The 17,500-nt window shown below is 44.3% G+C and overlaps 1 protein-coding gene across 1 annotated transcript in view; it reads left to right on the top strand.

The window, feature by feature from the left end:
* The window catches only part of eps8a (epidermal growth factor receptor pathway substrate 8a), a 67,405-nt gene that overhangs the window by 5,846 nt on the left and 44,059 nt on the right, over positions 1 to 17,500 (top strand). The window contains 1 exon segment of the mRNA XM_039792404.1: positions 13,588 to 13,653. Within this exon segment, the coding sequence (XP_039648338.1) occupies positions 13,589 to 13,653 (65 nt within the window). The 5' untranslated portion in view covers position 13,588.

The following is a 17,500-nucleotide window of genomic DNA, read 5'->3' as shown; positions in this document are numbered from 1 at the left end:
TCAACTACCAGGGTCACTACCAGGGTCAACTACCAGGGTCGCTACCAGGGTCGCTACCAGGGTCACTACCAGGGTCACTACCAGGGTCAACTACAAGGGTCAACTACCAGGGTCACTACCAGGGTCAACTACCAGGGTCAACTATCAGGGTCGCTACCAGGGTCAACTACCAGGGTCAACTACCAGGGTCAACTACCAGGGTCGCTACCAGGGTCACTACCAGGGTCACTACCAGGGTCAACTACCAGGGTCAACTACCAGGGTCACTACCAGGGTCAACTACCAGGGTCAACTACCAGGGTCGCTACCAGGGTCAACTACCAGGGTCAACTACCAGGGTCAACTACCAGGGTCACTACCAGGGTCACTACCAGGGTCAACTACCAGGGTCGCTACCAGGGTCAACTACAAAGGTCAACTACCAGGGTCACTACCAGGGTCACTACCAGGGTCAACTACCAGGGTCACTACCAGGGTCAACTACCAGGGTCAACTACCAGGGTCACTACCAGGGTCAACTACCGGGTCGCTACCAGGGTCACTACCAGGGTCAACTACCAGGGTCAACACCAGGGTCACTACCAGGGTCACTACCAGGGTCACTACCAGGGTCAACTACCAGGGTCGCTACCAGGGTCAACTACCAGGGTCAACTACCAGGGTCACTACCAGGGTCAACTACCAGGGTCGCTACCAGGGTCGCTACCAGGGTCACTACCAGGGTCACTACCAGGGTCAACTACCAGGGTCAACTACCAGGGTCAACTACCAGGGTCAGTACAAGGGTCGCTACCAGGGTCGCTACCAGGGTCACTACCAGGGTCACTACCAGGGTCAACTACCAGGGTCAACTACCAGGGTCAATCACCAGGGTCGCTACCAGGGTCGCTACCAGGGTTCTACCTCGGGTCGCTACCAGGGTCAACTACCAGGGTCGCTACCAGGGTCAGTACAAGGGTCACTACCAGGGTCACTACCAGGGTCAACTACCAGGGTCAACTACCAGGGTCAGTACAAGGGTCAACTACCAGGGTCAACTACCAGGGTCAACTACCAGGGTCAACTACCAGGGTCAGTACAAGGGTCAACTACCAGGGTCGCTACCAGGGTCGCTACCAGGGTCACTACCAGGGTCACTACCAGGGTCAACTACCAGGGTCGCTACCAGGGTCAACTACCAGGGTCGCTACCAGGGTCGCTACCAGGGTCAGTACCAGGGTCAGTACCAGGGTCAACTACCAGGGTCGCTACCAGGGTCGCTACAAGGGTGCAGAGCATCGATAGAGCTTTAAATAAGCACTGACAAAACTGTTGTTGATGATGATGTCACTGCCTGTTGCCGCGGCGTCTCCTGGGAGATCCCGTCCTGTTTGTGTGTCGTCGGTCGCCGTGCCGACGGGGTGGTGGTGTTGTAACCGTACCTGGCAGGTGTGTCCCTGTGATGTCAGAGGAGGATTCTGGGAAACAGGAGCTGGTGGAGTTTTTCAGGAGGAGGACTTCTCATAGCTTTAAGTTTAGTGTGTGTGTGTGTGTGTGTGTGTGTGTGTGTGTGTGTGTGTGTGTGTGTGTGTGTGTGTGTGTGTGTGTGTGTGTGTGTGTGTGTGTGTGTGTGTTCGTGTGTGTGTGTGTTCGTGTGTGTACACAAAATGTACGGGGAAATTGCAATATAAAAGGACGCCTAAACGCCCAATCATCAGTGACTAAAAAACAGCATTTTGAGCCTTAAAGTCACAAATATGAACAGAAATATGAGTATTTTAAATCCTAAAGTCTGACTCTTTATCGCTGTCGTCATTGTAGATAAAAACTTTATTGACCCCTGCGGGCGCGGCGGTAAACACTCCGATAACAAATATTATCTCCAGCTGATGTTTACACAGGAAGTGAGGTAGTTAAAGGCCCAGAAACCAAGGTTAAGCCTCTCCTCACAGCCCATAGCTCCTATGGCGCCATTTAGACGCTACCAAGCCATCACCTCCCGTTAGCATCCCATTGACTCCCATTCATTCTGACGTCACTTTGACAGAGAATAACTTTACATCTGAAGCGTTTAAAGACTCTATTTGTCCGTTGTTTATTTCTAAAGAAACACGACAATGTATAAAAGGCTCCATTACCTTGTAGCTCACGTTATGGCTCCGTAGCAGACGCTTTTATAAAAATAGGCTAACGATTGGGTCATAACCACGAGACTTACTGTCACACAGTAGAGGAATTACCGTATAGTACAGGAGAAGCTCACAGGCAGTTTGGACTTCCATTATCTGTTTAGGTTTAATGACTAATGTTAACTAGCATGTTAGTGATCAGTAATTAGCCTGTGCCTATGTTATCTCCTTACATATACCTACGCTCTCCGTCTCTGTAAGATTGGGAATGATTGAGATTTCTCTCGGCACAGCTACCAGAAGACTTCACACTTTCAGACAGGTTGCTCACGTCACATCTACGTCTTCAAGCTCAGCTGGAGGCTGCTCAGTAACGCTCAGCCAGCACCGGGAAAGAGACTTTTATCAGACCTTTTTCACAGCTGACATGTTGACATGTCCTAGTAGGAACAGCACATGGTGTACCGGGAAAGAGACTTCTAATATCCTTCACTGGTCTCTGGTCCAGAGACACGGGGTCTGGTGGTCCAGTTTATATATATATATACTGTCTATGTAGAAAGTGCCCCACCTGTCAGCTGACCTCTAAGCCCCGCCCCCACCTGTCAGTCATTAATTAAAGGCTTAAACGTCAACAACAAGCTGCTGCAGTTAATCTGTGGGCTCCTGCAGAGATCCTCTGTAATCCGTCAGAGACTCGCAGGCTTCATCCTGCCGTCTGGAACTCACCTGTGGACACCTCGGTACAGGTGGGCTCTCTGGAACTCACCTGTGGACACCTCGGTACAGGTGGGCTCTCTCAGTCTCTGAAGGTAAAGAGTAAAAAGACTTTCTCTCAGGAAATGCTTGTTCTTTGGGAGGGTTTTAATCCTAACCATCTTTTTCCTAAACTTAACTATCGAGGCCGCATAACGCTCACATTTTTGTGTGTGTGTGTGTGTGTGTGTGTGTGTGTGTGTGTGTGTGTGTGTGTGTGTGTGTGTGTGTGTGTGTGTGTGTGTGTGTGTGTGTGTGTGTGTGTGTGTGTGTGTGTGTGTGTGTGTGTGTGTGTGTGTGTGTGTGTGTGTGTGTGTGTGTGATGTACATTAACTGTGTGTGTGGGGAACATGTAGGCCTACATTAAGTGTGTGTGTGAGACGGAGCCACAGGGTGAATGTAGTCTTCCACAATACAAAACTATATTTGGGATGACATAATTCTCCTGTTTGTGGCTATAAATCAGTAGAATAATCTTCCTACGGAGCTGACTTCAGTATAAATCAGTAGAATAATCTTCCTACGGAGCTGACTTCAGTATAAATCAGTAGAATAATCTTCCTACGGAGCTGACTTCAGTATAAATCAGTAGAATAATCTTCCTACGGAGCTAACTTCAGTATAAATCAGTAGAATAATCTTCCTACGGAGCTAACTTGAGGCACTAACTTGCACCCATTCTCACACTTGCTAAGGCATTGGTTGGTAACTAAGCAGACTGTCTCCCACCAGTGATTTCATGTGCTAAATTACTGTGTGTTTATGGAGGGGTCTAGTTTTAGCACTAGATGGGATGGGATAGGGGGACAATAATGTATCTGTACTGTATACTGTAAATACTTGTATTGCGCTATCTACCTGCTCAGGGACTATGGGCTGAAACTAACAATTTGCTACTACCTGGCACGAGACATCTATTCATGTTTTTTGTGCACTGTCCCTGTTCAAATTAATAAATTACTATTACAGGACGCAGACTTGTCTCGGACTCGTTAGTATTTGGACGCAGACTTGTCTCGGACTTGTTGGTATTTGGACTCAGACCTGTCTTGGACTTGTTGGTATTTGGACTCAGACCTGTCTTGGACTTGTTGGTATTTGGACTTGGATTCGGGCCTTGGACTCGCCAAATATTGTAGTTGGTCTCGACAGAGTGCAGCAGTATATGCTTTTATTCTAAAGTAACTAAAAAGCCCGAAATCACCATCACCAAACTCCACCAGACTCCATGTAAATAATCAGGACTTTTAGCATGTATAGAGCCAGCATATCTCCACCAGACTCCATGCAAATAATCAGGACTTTTAGTGTGTATAGAGCCAGCATATCTCCACCAGACTCCATGTAAATAATCAGGACTTTTAGCGTGTATAGAGCCAGCATATCTCCACCAGACTCCATGCAAATAATCAGGACTTTTAGCATGTATAGAGCCAGCATATCTCCACCAGACTCCATGTAAATAATCAGGACTTTTAGCGTGTATAGAGCCAGCATATCTCCACCAGACTCCATGCAAATAATCAGGACTTTTAGCATGTATAGAGCCAGCATATCTCCACCAGACTCCATGTAAATAATCAGGACTTTTAGTGTGTATAGAGCCAGCATATCTCCACCAGACTCCATGTAAATAATCAGGACTTTTAGAGTGTATAGAGCCAGCATATCTCCACCAGACTCCATGTAAATAATCAGGACTTTTAGTGTGTATAGAGCCAGCATATCTCCACCAGACTCCATGTAAATAATCAGGACTTTTAGAGTGTATAGAGCCAGCATATCTCCACCAGACTCCATGTTAATAATCAGGACTTTTAGCGTGTATAGAGCCAGCATATCTCCACCAGACTCCATGTAAATAATCAGGACTTTTAGTGTGTATAGAGCCAGCATATCTCCACCAGACTCCATGTAAATAATCAGGACTTTTAGTGTGTATAGAGCCAGCATATCTCCACCAGACTCCATGTAAATAATCAGGACTTTTAGTGTGTATAGAGCCAGCATATCTCCACATGTAAATGGGTGGATTAAGGGTTTATTTCAACCAAACCAGAGTGGTGATTGTTGGAACAGTGGAAAGATGAACCAAGACGGCATATTTCGTGATCACAGCACGACTACGGTTATTGTCCGATGTGACCATAATCCCGGCGAGTCAGGATTATTTAACAGGATTACTCGATGACTGCGTGCGCTGATGTTGCTGGACGGTGAAACAGGAAGTCTGGTGTTTTCTCCCGTTAATAAAGTCGAGCACCTCGTGGTCGTTTGTCTCTTCAGGTCTCTGAGAAAGTGGGTCAGGACCCCCCCCCTCTGCAGGGACCAAGTCCCATTATAGACTGTTCACTCGTGTGTGTGTGTGTGTGTGTGTGTGTGTGTGTGTGTGTGTGTGTGTGTGTGTGTGTGTGTGTGTGTGTGTGTGTGTGTGTGTGTGTGTGTGTGTGTGTGTGTGTGTGTGTGTGTGTGTGTGTGTGTGTGTGTGTGTGTGTGTGTGTGTGTGTGTGTGTGTGTGTGTGTGTGTGACTGACTGCAGGAACGTCCTCGGAGCGACCTGATTGGCTCGGCTCCAGACTTCTCTCTGGAGTTATTTTTAGTTTACGAGTCGATCTGAATCACGCCTTCAATAAACCGTTTGTTCTCTAATCACCATAAAGTCCCGAGGCTGTAATGACTCGGCAGTTTGAGGATTATTATTATTATTATTATTATTATTATTATTAGCCTCCTCTAAGTCTGGTTACACACTGGCTGCGTGGCGTTTTCTACGTCTTTTCCCACCAGAAAGGTGTCTGCTGCTGCTGCTGCTGCTGCTGCTACTGCTAGCCTCGTCTGGACACATGGATGTTTCCCATAAACATAAATATATTCTGATCTGATTACAGCACAGACAACGTCGGCAGTATTGAGGGCAGAATAGGCTCCAGAATATTTCCTTCTGGATTGACAGGTGACATATTCAAATTACATTTATATATGTCTATCTGCATTTATATCAAAACCTTGAGACTTTCAGGCATCAACATGTCATTAATTAATATGTATTTGTGTCTAAATGACATATAAACATCTTTTCCTATTCTATTTTTGTCTGGAAACACTTCCAACACGCTGGCGTGTGGCGTGACAAATAGGCGTCGGTTCTATTTCTAGCACGCACGCGTTTCCGGCGCGGCTCGAGTCGTGCCTGAGCCGTGCGTGCCACGCAGGCAGCGTGCACGCTCTAACCCACACGTGTCAAACTCGAGGCCCGTGGGCCAAATGCGGCCCCTTGCAAATTCTGATCCGGCTCGCATATCAATTTAGGGTCACAATACATTTTGGCTCGCCTGGTTGTGCGCCAAACCAAAAACATGGGGAAACACTCGAAGCTGAATTTGGAAAATTTGCCGACTTTGAGACTCAGAAATCCCCCCAGAACCAGAACCAGAACCAGAAGCAGAGAGGTTAATATTCCGGCTGTGAAAGAGCTTGTTGTGGGTCAGCTGGGTGGTAGCATACTTAGAATACGTAATCATTGTTTTGCTCGATTTCCTAAATTCTAGGATGGCTTTGGAACTTTTTTGCTGACTTCTTCAGAGCTTTATGTCGACCAAACTGTGAGTGAGAAGACTATATGAGACATGCAATCACTGAGTCAAAGATATTTTACTTTTTCGATGAAATAAAAGCACGTCAATAAACTCTCCATGTCTGGCCCTTGATGTGATTCTTATTTTCCAGTGTGGCCCTCTGGGAAGTTGAGTTTGACCCCCCCCTGCTCTAACCTGTTACCATGGGAGCCCAAATATAAACTGACACGCCACGCAGCCAGTGTGTAACCGGCCTTACTCTCCTGTTGTCCTCAAGACTAATTATAATTTATAATTTATAGAAACTATTCTATATCAGAAATGTAAGTTTCTTTCAACAAAGTAACATGATTGGTTCCCTCCGACGCTAAAATAATCAGTTCACTACTTTCATCTACTGGTTTAATTTAATGTGTGAGCATTTGGAAAAAAATGTATATAAGCGTATAAAGTGTTGAAAAAGACGACCGAAATGTTGAGAAAAAGTTTGTAGTTTAAAAAAAAAAATGTGATGGTTTTTGCTGAAGTTTATCTCGTTTTTTCTTTGTTTTTGGCATTTTTTTTCCATGTTTTTGACGTATTTATTTTTTTTGTCATTTATTTCGACGTTTATTGAATATTTTTTGGCTCTTATTTTTTCAATGTTTTTGTTGCTTTTTTTTTGTAATTTTTTTCAAAAACATTGAAAAAATCTCCCAAAAACGTTGAAAAAAAGTGACAAAAAAAAGGGCCAAAAACATTGAAAAAATCTCCCAAAAAAAGGGACAAAAACATTGAAAAAATCTCCCAAAAACGTTGAAAAAATGTGCCAAAAACATTGAAAAAAAGCCAAAAGAGACCAACGTTAAAAGTAATCTTCAGTTTTGACCCGGGAGGACGATGCATGGGCGAATGGAGGGTTAAACAGTTCGGGCATGTTGGTAGTTTAACGCCCAACGACTGATTTAACGGTGAACTTTTGGACTCTAGTTTTGAGATCCGGGTGTGAACATGTGCTGCTGAGTCCGGTGTCCGAGCCGCAGGATTAAAGTCGATACCAGAGTTGATGTTTTATGGATTAAACTCAGCCGGAGGTGATGGGGCTGAAGCTCCGGCTGTAATCTGAGTAAATCAAAACGCTCCACAGCTGTAACAGATCTCCTCGCAGTTTATTTAAAAACCTGGACTCTATTTTCTCATGTTTTAGTGTCTAATGTGAACAATTAAGTGTCTGACAACATTATGGAAAGGATCCCTACAGAGATAGAGCTTGTAGTTAAAGAGTAAGATCCTTTTAGTTTAACATGAAACAGCCCCGAAATCGCCATCACCAAACTCCACCAGACTCCATGTAAATAATCAGGACTTTTAGCGTGTATAGAGCCAGCATATCTCCACCAGACTCCATGTAAATAATCAGGACTTTTAGCGTGTATAGAGCCAGCATATCTCCACCAGACTCCATGTAAATAATCAGGACTTTTAGCGTGTATAGAGCCAGCATATCTCCACCAGACTCCATGTAAATAATCAGGACTTTTAGCGTGTATAGAGCCAGCATATCTCCACCAGACTCCATGTAAATAATCAGGACTTTTTAGCGTATATAGAGCCAGCATATCTCCACCAGACTCCATGTAAATAATCAGGACTTTTAGCGTGTATAGAGCCAGCATATCTCCACCAGACTCCATGTAAATAATCAGGACTTTTAGCGTGTATAGAGCCAGCATATCTCCACATGTAAATGGGTGAATTAAGGGTTTATTTCAACCAAACCAGAGTGGTGATTGTTGGAACAGTGGAAAGATGAACCAAGACGGCTTTTGGTAGTTTTATTTAGTTTCTGTCCACTTTGAATGAAGTGTGTTTTACGATGATAAAAGTCCTGATTATTTACATGGAGTCTGGTGGAGTTTGGTGATGGTGATTTCGGGGCTGTGAGCCGGCTACAGGGACCACCAGATGATGTGTTAGTGGAGTTTAGCCAGAAAAAGTGAGTGTCATTTTAGTTTTATTTTGTTTCTGTCCACTTTAAATGAAGTGTGTTTTATGACGCTAAAGTGTGTGTGTGTGTGTGTGTGTGTGTGTGTGTGTGTGTGTGTGTGTGTGTGTGTGTGTGTGTGTGTGTGTGTGTGTGTGTGTGTGTGTGTGTGTGTGTGAGATAATTCTTCAGGTTAATGTTTACATTAAGAACTGACGCCCAAAAAGTTAAAGTACTTTTTACTTACACATCCGTGGTGTAAAGGCAGCTAATAAAAGATCGATATCAGATCACTTAAACAAAGATTGATTATTTTAACCCAGACGTACTCGTAAGTATCCTGACATCATGCGGCTCTAATCCAGTTTTACATTATTACAGTAAAACGTGTTAACGTCTCCACAGAAAACAGACGTCTCTTCCTTCAAAGTGACCTCAAATAATCTTCGTGTTCATTCATCCGTATGTGTAAATAAAGCTGCTCCTGCTGCTCAGTGGAAACTTTGTTCTGCTGTAATGATTAAACGAGGGAGAGATAATGAGAGGATTGATTCATTATCCTCCGACTCCCCGACAGGATCCAGGCCAGATCTGCATTTATCTCTCTGTAACCTACATCTGCAGGGCTGCAGGCCTGGACTGTTCCACCTCTGAAGGACTGTTCCACCTCTGAAGGCCTGGACTGTTCCACCTCTGCAGGCTTGGACTGTTCCACCTCTGAAGGCCTGGACTGTTCCACCTCTGCAGGCTTGGACTGTTCCACCTCGGTTTGTCACGTAGTGGCCCAGTGGTACGCTCCGTAGGGTTTGTCACGTAGTGGCCCAATGGTTCGCTCCGTAGGGTTTTTCACGTAAATGGCCCAATGGTTCGCTCCGTAGGGTTTGTCACGTAGTGGCCCAGTGGTACGCTCCATAGGGTTTGTCACGTAGTGGCCCAGTGGTACACTCCATAGGGTTTGTCACGTAGTGGCCCAGTGGTACGCTCCATAGGGTTTGTCACGTAGTGGCCCAGTAGGTGCGCTCCATAGGTTTTGTCACGGGGTGCCGCTCCATAGGGTTTGTCACGTAGTGGCCCAGTGGTACGCTCCGTAGGGTTTTGCGCGTGGCCCAGTGTGTACGCTCCATAGGGTTTGTCACGTAAGGCCCAGTGGTACGCGCTCCATAGGGTTTGTCCGTAGTGGCCCAGTGGTACTCTCCATAGGGTTTGTCACGGCGTGGCCCGCAGTGGTACGCTCCATAGGGTTTGTCACTGTGTACGCGTCCATAGGGTTTGTCACGTAGTGGCCCAGTGGTACGCTCCGTAGGGTTTGTCACGTAGTGGCCCAGTGGTACGCTCCATAGGGTTTGTCACGTAGTGGCCCAGTGGTACGCTCCGTAGGGTTTGTCACGTGGTACGCTCCGTAGGGTTTGTCACGTAGTGGCCCAGTGGTACGCTCCATAGGGTTTGTCACGTAGTGGCCCAGTGGTAAGCTCCGTAGGGTTTGTCACGTAGTGGCCCAGTGGTACGCTCTGTAGGGTTTGTCACGTAGTGGCCCAGTGGTTCGCTCCATAGGGTTTGTCACGTGGTACGCTCCATAGGGTTTGTCACGTAGTGGCCCAATGGTACGCTCCATAGGGTTTGTCACGTAGTGGCCCAGTGGTACGCTCCGTAGGGTTTGTCACATAGTGGCCCAGTGGTACGCTCCGTAGGGTTTGTCACGTAGTGGCCCAGTGGTACGCTCTGTAGGGTTTGTCACGTAGTGGCCCAGTGGTACGCTCCATAGGGTTTGTCACGTAGTGGCCCAGTGGTACGCTCCATAGGGTTTGTCACGTAGTGGCCCAGTGGTACGCTCCATAGGGTTTGTCACGTAGTGGCCCTGTGCGCTGACGTGCACGTGATAGTGCACGTGGCACGGTAACCCGCAAATGAAACGTGACCATTAAAGCGTTTCAAGCTATAAATCAAACAGAACTCAGCCACACAGCCAACAGAAAGGACCCAACATACATATATCGCTAACTTATCGCGACACTTTCAATATAATATTGCGCAACGTGATATCACGATAACGGTATCGAGTCGATATATCATGCACCTCTAGTAAAAACTAACAAAAACGGTAAAAAAAAGTGTGTGTGTGTGTGTGTGTGTCAGGAGTGGAGATCTTTTCCAGTAGAGTAACAGGCTGTTTGAGTTAGTTCTGCCTCCTAATGAGGAACCTGAACTAACCAGGAACTCATTACAGGTGTACACGTTTACCTGAAACACACCTGTTCTTCCTAAAAGTCCTGCAGGGAAACAGCCGCGCTCCGCTGGTTTTAACTGACGTCAGAGACAACCTCTACACTTCAGTACGCTGAACACAGACAGACAGACAGACAGACAGACACACAGACACACACACACACACAGAGACACACTCTCACACACACACTCTCACACACACACTGATATGAGATAATAATGCTACAAAATGATGTGAAAAAGAGGTGTGAAACTACTCCCCCACACACACACACCCACACACACACACACACACACACACACACACACACACACACACACACACACACACACACACACACACACAGATGACCCACATGGGACCAATGAAAGGAGGTAATGAATGGAAGACATTGTAATGACCCGACCGGGGGGGGGGGGGGGGGGGGGGGGGGGGTTTTGTGTGTTTTTTTTTTTTTTTTTGGATTGTAATATTTTTTTTTTTTTTTTTTTTTTTTTTTTTTTTTTTTTTTTTTTTTTTTTTTTTTTTTTTTTTTTTTTTTTTTTTTTTTTTTTTTTTTGTGTTTTTTTTTTTTTTTTTTTTTTTTTTTTTTTTTTTTTTTTTTTTTTTTTTTTTTTTTTTTTTTTTTTTTTTTTTTTTTTTGTGTTTGTGTGTGTGTGTGTGTGTTTTTTTTTTTAGGTTTGTATGTATGTGTGGTGAAAGGCCTATGTAATTAGATATTGTATCTGTTTTTATAAATGTTTTATGTTTGTGCACCTTGAACCCCAAATGTCCCCATTTTGGGATAGTAAAGTTGACCTTGAAACGTTAAACGGCAACATGCCCCCCCCCACCCCCCCGAGGTGTTCAGGGACAGTGTGTACTCTGCAGTGTTTGCTTCTCGTTATCTGGTTGGTTATTAAACCGCCTGCTGTTCTCAGGTCTGCCGTCTCGTTAACTCCTCGCTGTTATACACGCACACACACACACACACACACACAAACATAGTGTGTGTGTGTGTGTGTGTGTGTCTCTGTCTGTGTGTGTGTGTGTGTGTGTGTGTGGGTGTGTCTGTCTGTGTGTATCTCTGTCTGTGTCTGTCTGTGTGTATCTCTGTGTGTGGTTAAGTTAATAACTTGTTGCTAGGCTGCAGACAGTTGATAGGTTAATGCTGACTTTGTGAAAGAGGAAGTCAAACGATGACATCGCTACACAAACAGACTGACCTCTAGAACGCTGACCTTTGACCTCTGTAGTCGTCATGGTGACGATGGAGCAGTTGTCTTGACTTGATCTACAACCAGAGTCAGGGAAACAGACATCAGCACACACACACACACATGCACAAACACACACACACACACACACAAACACACGCACACACACACACGGCACAAACACACACACATGCGCACACACACATGCACAAACACGCACACACACATGCACAAACACACACACACACACACACACATCACATCGCAAACCCACGATTTCTATATATATATATATATATATATATATATATATATATATATATATATATATATATATATATTACGAGAAATCGTAAACATGAGGAAGTGAGTTATTTCTGCTTGTTAATATAAAACAGAATAATAATAATATTAAATCTCTTCCTTGAACCTGATCACAGTGACATCATCTGGGAGGGGGCGGGGCTCCGTGTGTAGGTCGGTGTCCTGTGATTGGAGGAGAGGAAGGCTGTAGAGAGGCTGATGGAGAGATAAGAGTGGAGCGTCTGTGAGAGGACTGATAACGCTGGGGGTACATTCAAAGGTCAGCTGACATCAATAACTCTTCAGGCTTCAAACACAACAAACTGTGTGTGTGTGTGTGTGTGTGTGTGTGTGTGTGTGTGTGTCTCAGTGTGTTTGTGTGTGTTTGTGTGTGTTTGTGTGTGTTTGTGTGTGTTTTTGTCTCTCTCTGTGTGTGTGTGTGTGTGTGTGTGTGTTTTTTGTGTGTCTGAGTGTGTGTGTGTACTGCTGCCTATCTTGGCCAGGACACTCTTGAAAACGAGATTTTATATCTCAATGAGTCCCTTCCTGGTTAAATAAAGGTAATACAAATAAAATAAAATAATGAAAGCAGATATCCTGAAATCCCTCTGAACAAAATCTTGTGTGTAACCAAAATGAAAAAAATCTTTTTGCACTTGACTTTATCATATGTTCAAATCTATCTACCTGAAAATATATGCTAAATCGCGCATATTTAATGAGATCATGCTTAATTTGCATAATTAAACATACAAATTTCAAAAACTTGTAATACATTTTCTTCATATACTTGTGTATGTAACCAACTGAGGAAGTTTAATGGTTGTGTGTATTATTTTAAAATATTACCCTATTCACCGCTACTAGTGTCTCAGTATACAACTTGAATTTAACCGTTCCATACCTGAGCACACTCGGCTGTACTTACGTACGTATGTTGTAATAAATCAGTGTTTCTGACATGTCAGCGTTGATATTGTCTGATACAGAATTTAATTTAAATTCTCCCTGAGCATTGCCTCACAGGCTCTCTCTCACAGAGCAGCTTGTTGTCATGGATACAGAGTCGAAAATGAAGTCCTGGGAAAAGTAATCAAATGTGACCGCTCTGCACTGTACATACAGGAACACACACACACTCAGAGAGAGACACACAAACACATACACACATACAGGAACACACACACACATATCTATCTATCTATCTATCTATCTATCTATCTATCTATCTATCTATCTATCTATCTATCTATCTATCTATCTATATACACACACACACACACACACAGAGACTCTAAATCACCATGGTGACGGTGTTTTAATTTGAGCCTGACGAGACATTTCTCTGGAAGGTTTTAATGATTTCTCTCTCTCTCTCTCTGTCTCTCTCTCTCTCTCTCTCTCTCTCTGTCTCTCTCTCTGTCTCTCTCTCTCTCTCTCTCTCTGTCTGTGTAATTTGCAGGATGAATGGATATGAATCTCCAGCTCTTGCATCTGGCATCTTCGGCTCCTACAGCTCCCAGACCAAGTGAGTGTTTCTCTGTTAGCATGTTAGCACGTCTGTTAGCACGTCTGTTAGAATGTTAGCACGTCTGTTAGCATGTTAGCACGTCTGTTAGCATCATTGCTGTGATGGGGATTGAGGCTTTTTGATATTAGTTCAGATTTTAGCCGTAGCTTTCAAACTCAAACTAATGGACCTGGATGAAGACGAACCGAATGGTGTCCATGTTCGGACACATCCTCTCCGATGCAGTTTTTGGGGTCTTCTCGCCGTGTTTTTCCAGGGTGATTGCCCCCAAACGGCAAATAGATTTAATTTACACACATCTAAGTATCTACGTATGAATTTGAATACCTGGATGTGGACGTTTCCACGACTAATGAGTCAGTCCTTCCAGAAGAGTTTTTTTTTGTGATTGTTGCGGCCATATAGAGCTCAACAGTCCCGCCCTATATCCCGCCGTTCTATATGCTCATATAGACGCCAAAAATCATGGGGCACCAACCTTGTTTTGAGATGAACATCTTTTATTCGCGATGTCTTGGATAAGTACTTCATTACCCACAATCACACAGTGATGCCTCTGATTGGTGGAACTCATGCTGGTGAGGGGGGGAGCTGCCTGCACGATCCATCACGAGGATTTACGACACTGCACGAATCACGATCTGTTCCACGCTGCTGCCGTTAGCCTCTGCCGGGAAGCTAACGTTAGTTTAGCTAACGGCTAATTCGGCTAACCGCTAGCTGACAGCTTGATTCAGCGGCCGCTGGTTCGACTCCTTTGCTGCATGTCATTCCCCCCCTCCCCCCTTACCCGACTTAAATTGAAGCTTATAAATTTGGGAAGTTTTTCATGTACATTTGAGGCAGTGATGTCTATAATAAAATGCTTGAAAATTATCACTTTTGATGACAATTTGTCAGGCGGACAGACATGTTTTTGTCTTTTGGGGTATGTTGAGGGTGATATTTGACAGCAAAAAGGCAGCAATCCCCAGAATCTCTTTCTGCTAGTTCCCCCTATGTGTCAGGATACACCATGCAACATTCTAGGGTTATATGACCATTTATGTAGCTGCAGAACCTTAATATTCACAATTACATCATTCTGCCAAATGCTTTTCCCAAAAAGGGTGTATTTTGATTTTCGATTTGGGGGTGGTCCAAAGTATAAGATAATAGGAAATAATAGTGAAAAACAGGTAGCAAAAAACATCCTGAGGAGTGGACCTGGCTCCCGGCCTATGTGAACTTTAATAGAAATGAAGGGCCGGATCAAAATTGGCAAGGGGCCCGATTTGGCCCCCGGACCTCAAGTTTGACACATGTTGTAAGGTCACGAAGTACACTTACTTCGTTACTGTATTTAAGTAGAATTTTCATGTATCTGTCCCTTTTTATTGACACTTTTTCAATGTTTTTTCAATGTGTTTTTGACTGTTGAGGCTGTTGTCCACTACCACCAGTACTGTATACCACCAGTACTGTAAACGCGCCACTCACCAACTTATTCACTGTGCCGATGTGCAATCGGCACAATGACTATTGTTTCTCATACTTATTCTTCATCTTCCGCCACATTTTTGTCCCGCTAAGGCTCACGAAGCATTGCCAACATGCGCACACAAAATACATCATCACGTGTGTAATGCTCGTGAATGGTGTGCTATGACTTTTCTAAGAGATTTGCCGCATGGTTTTCACGAAATCGGCAAAAAACGGTGCAAAATTTCCCATAGACTTTAATGGGAAATCGTCGGCAAATCGCTTAACATCGCTCAAAACTAACCCTCTTTGGGACCATGTTGTATGGCATACTTTAATGTAGAAAAAACATTTTAAGTTTAAACCAAAGACAAGACTTTGGCGTTTATTAGGCTGAATGGGCATTCGGATATCATGCACGGTTTTTACGAAATCGCAGTTTACGTATCGTCGTCTTTTCAGACCGTTTCAGATTTTCCAATGTGTGTGGATGGGGCCGGAATGTTGAGAGTTAGAGTGGGAGTCAGAGTGGGGGAGCTGCAGTACGATTCTCTGAAAATTTTCCAAACAAATTGCTGTCCCTTCCGAATCCACCGGACCTAAACCTTTTGTTATTTTGAAACCAACTGCTGATAGAAACTGTAAAAAAAATGAAGCTGCAGTACTTCTTCAGACCGGTTGAGATTTTCCAATATGTATGTGTATGGGGGACAGAACGTTGAGAGCTATAGGGTGAAGCTGCATTATGATTCTCTGAAAGTTTTCCAAACAACTTGCTCTCTCCCTCCTACAGTTTTCACTCTTCATACATCATAGTTGGTCAAAATGTAGACGGTCGCAGACATGTAACTATGGAATCCACTGGATGTAAACTTTTGGCTCTCTACACACCAACTGCTGATAGAAACTGAAAAAAAGTATCTGAAGGATGCAGATGGTTCCCTGTTTGTTACCTGCTCTGTGTCCCATATATTTCATACCACAAACATAAAAACCACATCAATGCGTTCGCCAGACTTTTATCTCTCTGGTGATCATAATATTTTGCCGTTTGGACCCACGGTTTTTGAATTACAGAACATACTTAAGAGGATTAATTATCATTACATGGATATGTGTGACCCATGGAAGACACTGTCTCCCCATCCATACTCCCACACTGTCGAAATCACCATAGCAACAAGTTCGGACACACACACCTCCGATCATGGAGACTTCTGGAAGGAAGGAAGGAGGGAGGGAGGGAGAGGGAGAGAGAGAGAGAGAGAGAAGGAGAGAGAGAGGGATTGTTGGTAGTGTAGTACTTTAACACACACACACACACACACACACACACACACACACACACACACACACACACACACACACACACACACACACACAACCACACATTCTCTCACTCTCTCTCTCACACACACACACACACACACACACACACACACACAGACACACACACAGACACATCGTTTCCAACCATCACAACTCTAACCTTGGTTGAAATAAACTGTGAAAATATATGTTGGCTCTATACACGCTAAAAGTACTATTTTTTGAATGGAGTCTGGTGGGTTTAGCGCTAGCTACTTCATACCTTCTTCACACACACACACACACACACACACACACACACACACACACACACACACACACACACACACACACACACACACACACACACAGAGATCTCCACCAATTAGAAACATAGTTACGCTTAGGATTTTGGGTAGTGTGGTACTTCTTTATGACATCCTGTCAAACATACATCTCCCTCCTCTAACACACACACGCGCACGCATCACCATAGCAACAATTTCTGACACATTTCCTATCATGGAGACTTCTGGAAGGAAGGAAGGAAGGACGGAAGGAAGGAAGGAAGGGAGAGAGAGAGAGAGAGAGAGAGGGGGAGAGAGAGAGAGGGAGGGAGAGAGGGAAGGCAGGAGAGAGAGGGAGAGACTACCACAAATTCTCGGTTTTTGAATTAGGAAAGGAACATCAAAGGTATAATCATCATTAAATGGACATTTTTCACCTGTCAATCAACCTGTCTCCCCCTCCCTCCTGTAACACACACACAGAAAAGAGAGGGAGAGGAAGAAAGGAAGAGAGGAAAAAAGAAGAGAGGAGGAGAGGAAGGAAGGAAAAGCATTTTTTTTATCAGCTAACATGATGTCATGAATGACTAACTGAGCAACTGACTGACTCCTAATTGACTTCAGGCCTCAACACCAAAAGCTGTTTTCCACCAGACTCCATGTAAATAATCAGTTATTTTAGCATCGTAAAACACACTTCATTCAAAGTTGACAGAAACCAAATAAAGCTATGAAAAGCCGGTCTTCTCTACACTTTTCCAACCATTACAACTCTAGTGTTGGTTGAA

This window comes from Perca fluviatilis, chromosome 23 (assembly GCF_010015445.1).
Source record: "Perca fluviatilis chromosome 23, GENO_Pfluv_1.0, whole genome shotgun sequence".
In the NCBI taxonomy this organism is placed as follows: Eukaryota; Metazoa; Chordata; class Actinopteri; order Perciformes; family Percidae; genus Perca; species Perca fluviatilis.
Note: the sequence above shows the minus strand (reverse complement) of the source record. Positions and strands in the feature narration are given on the sequence as shown.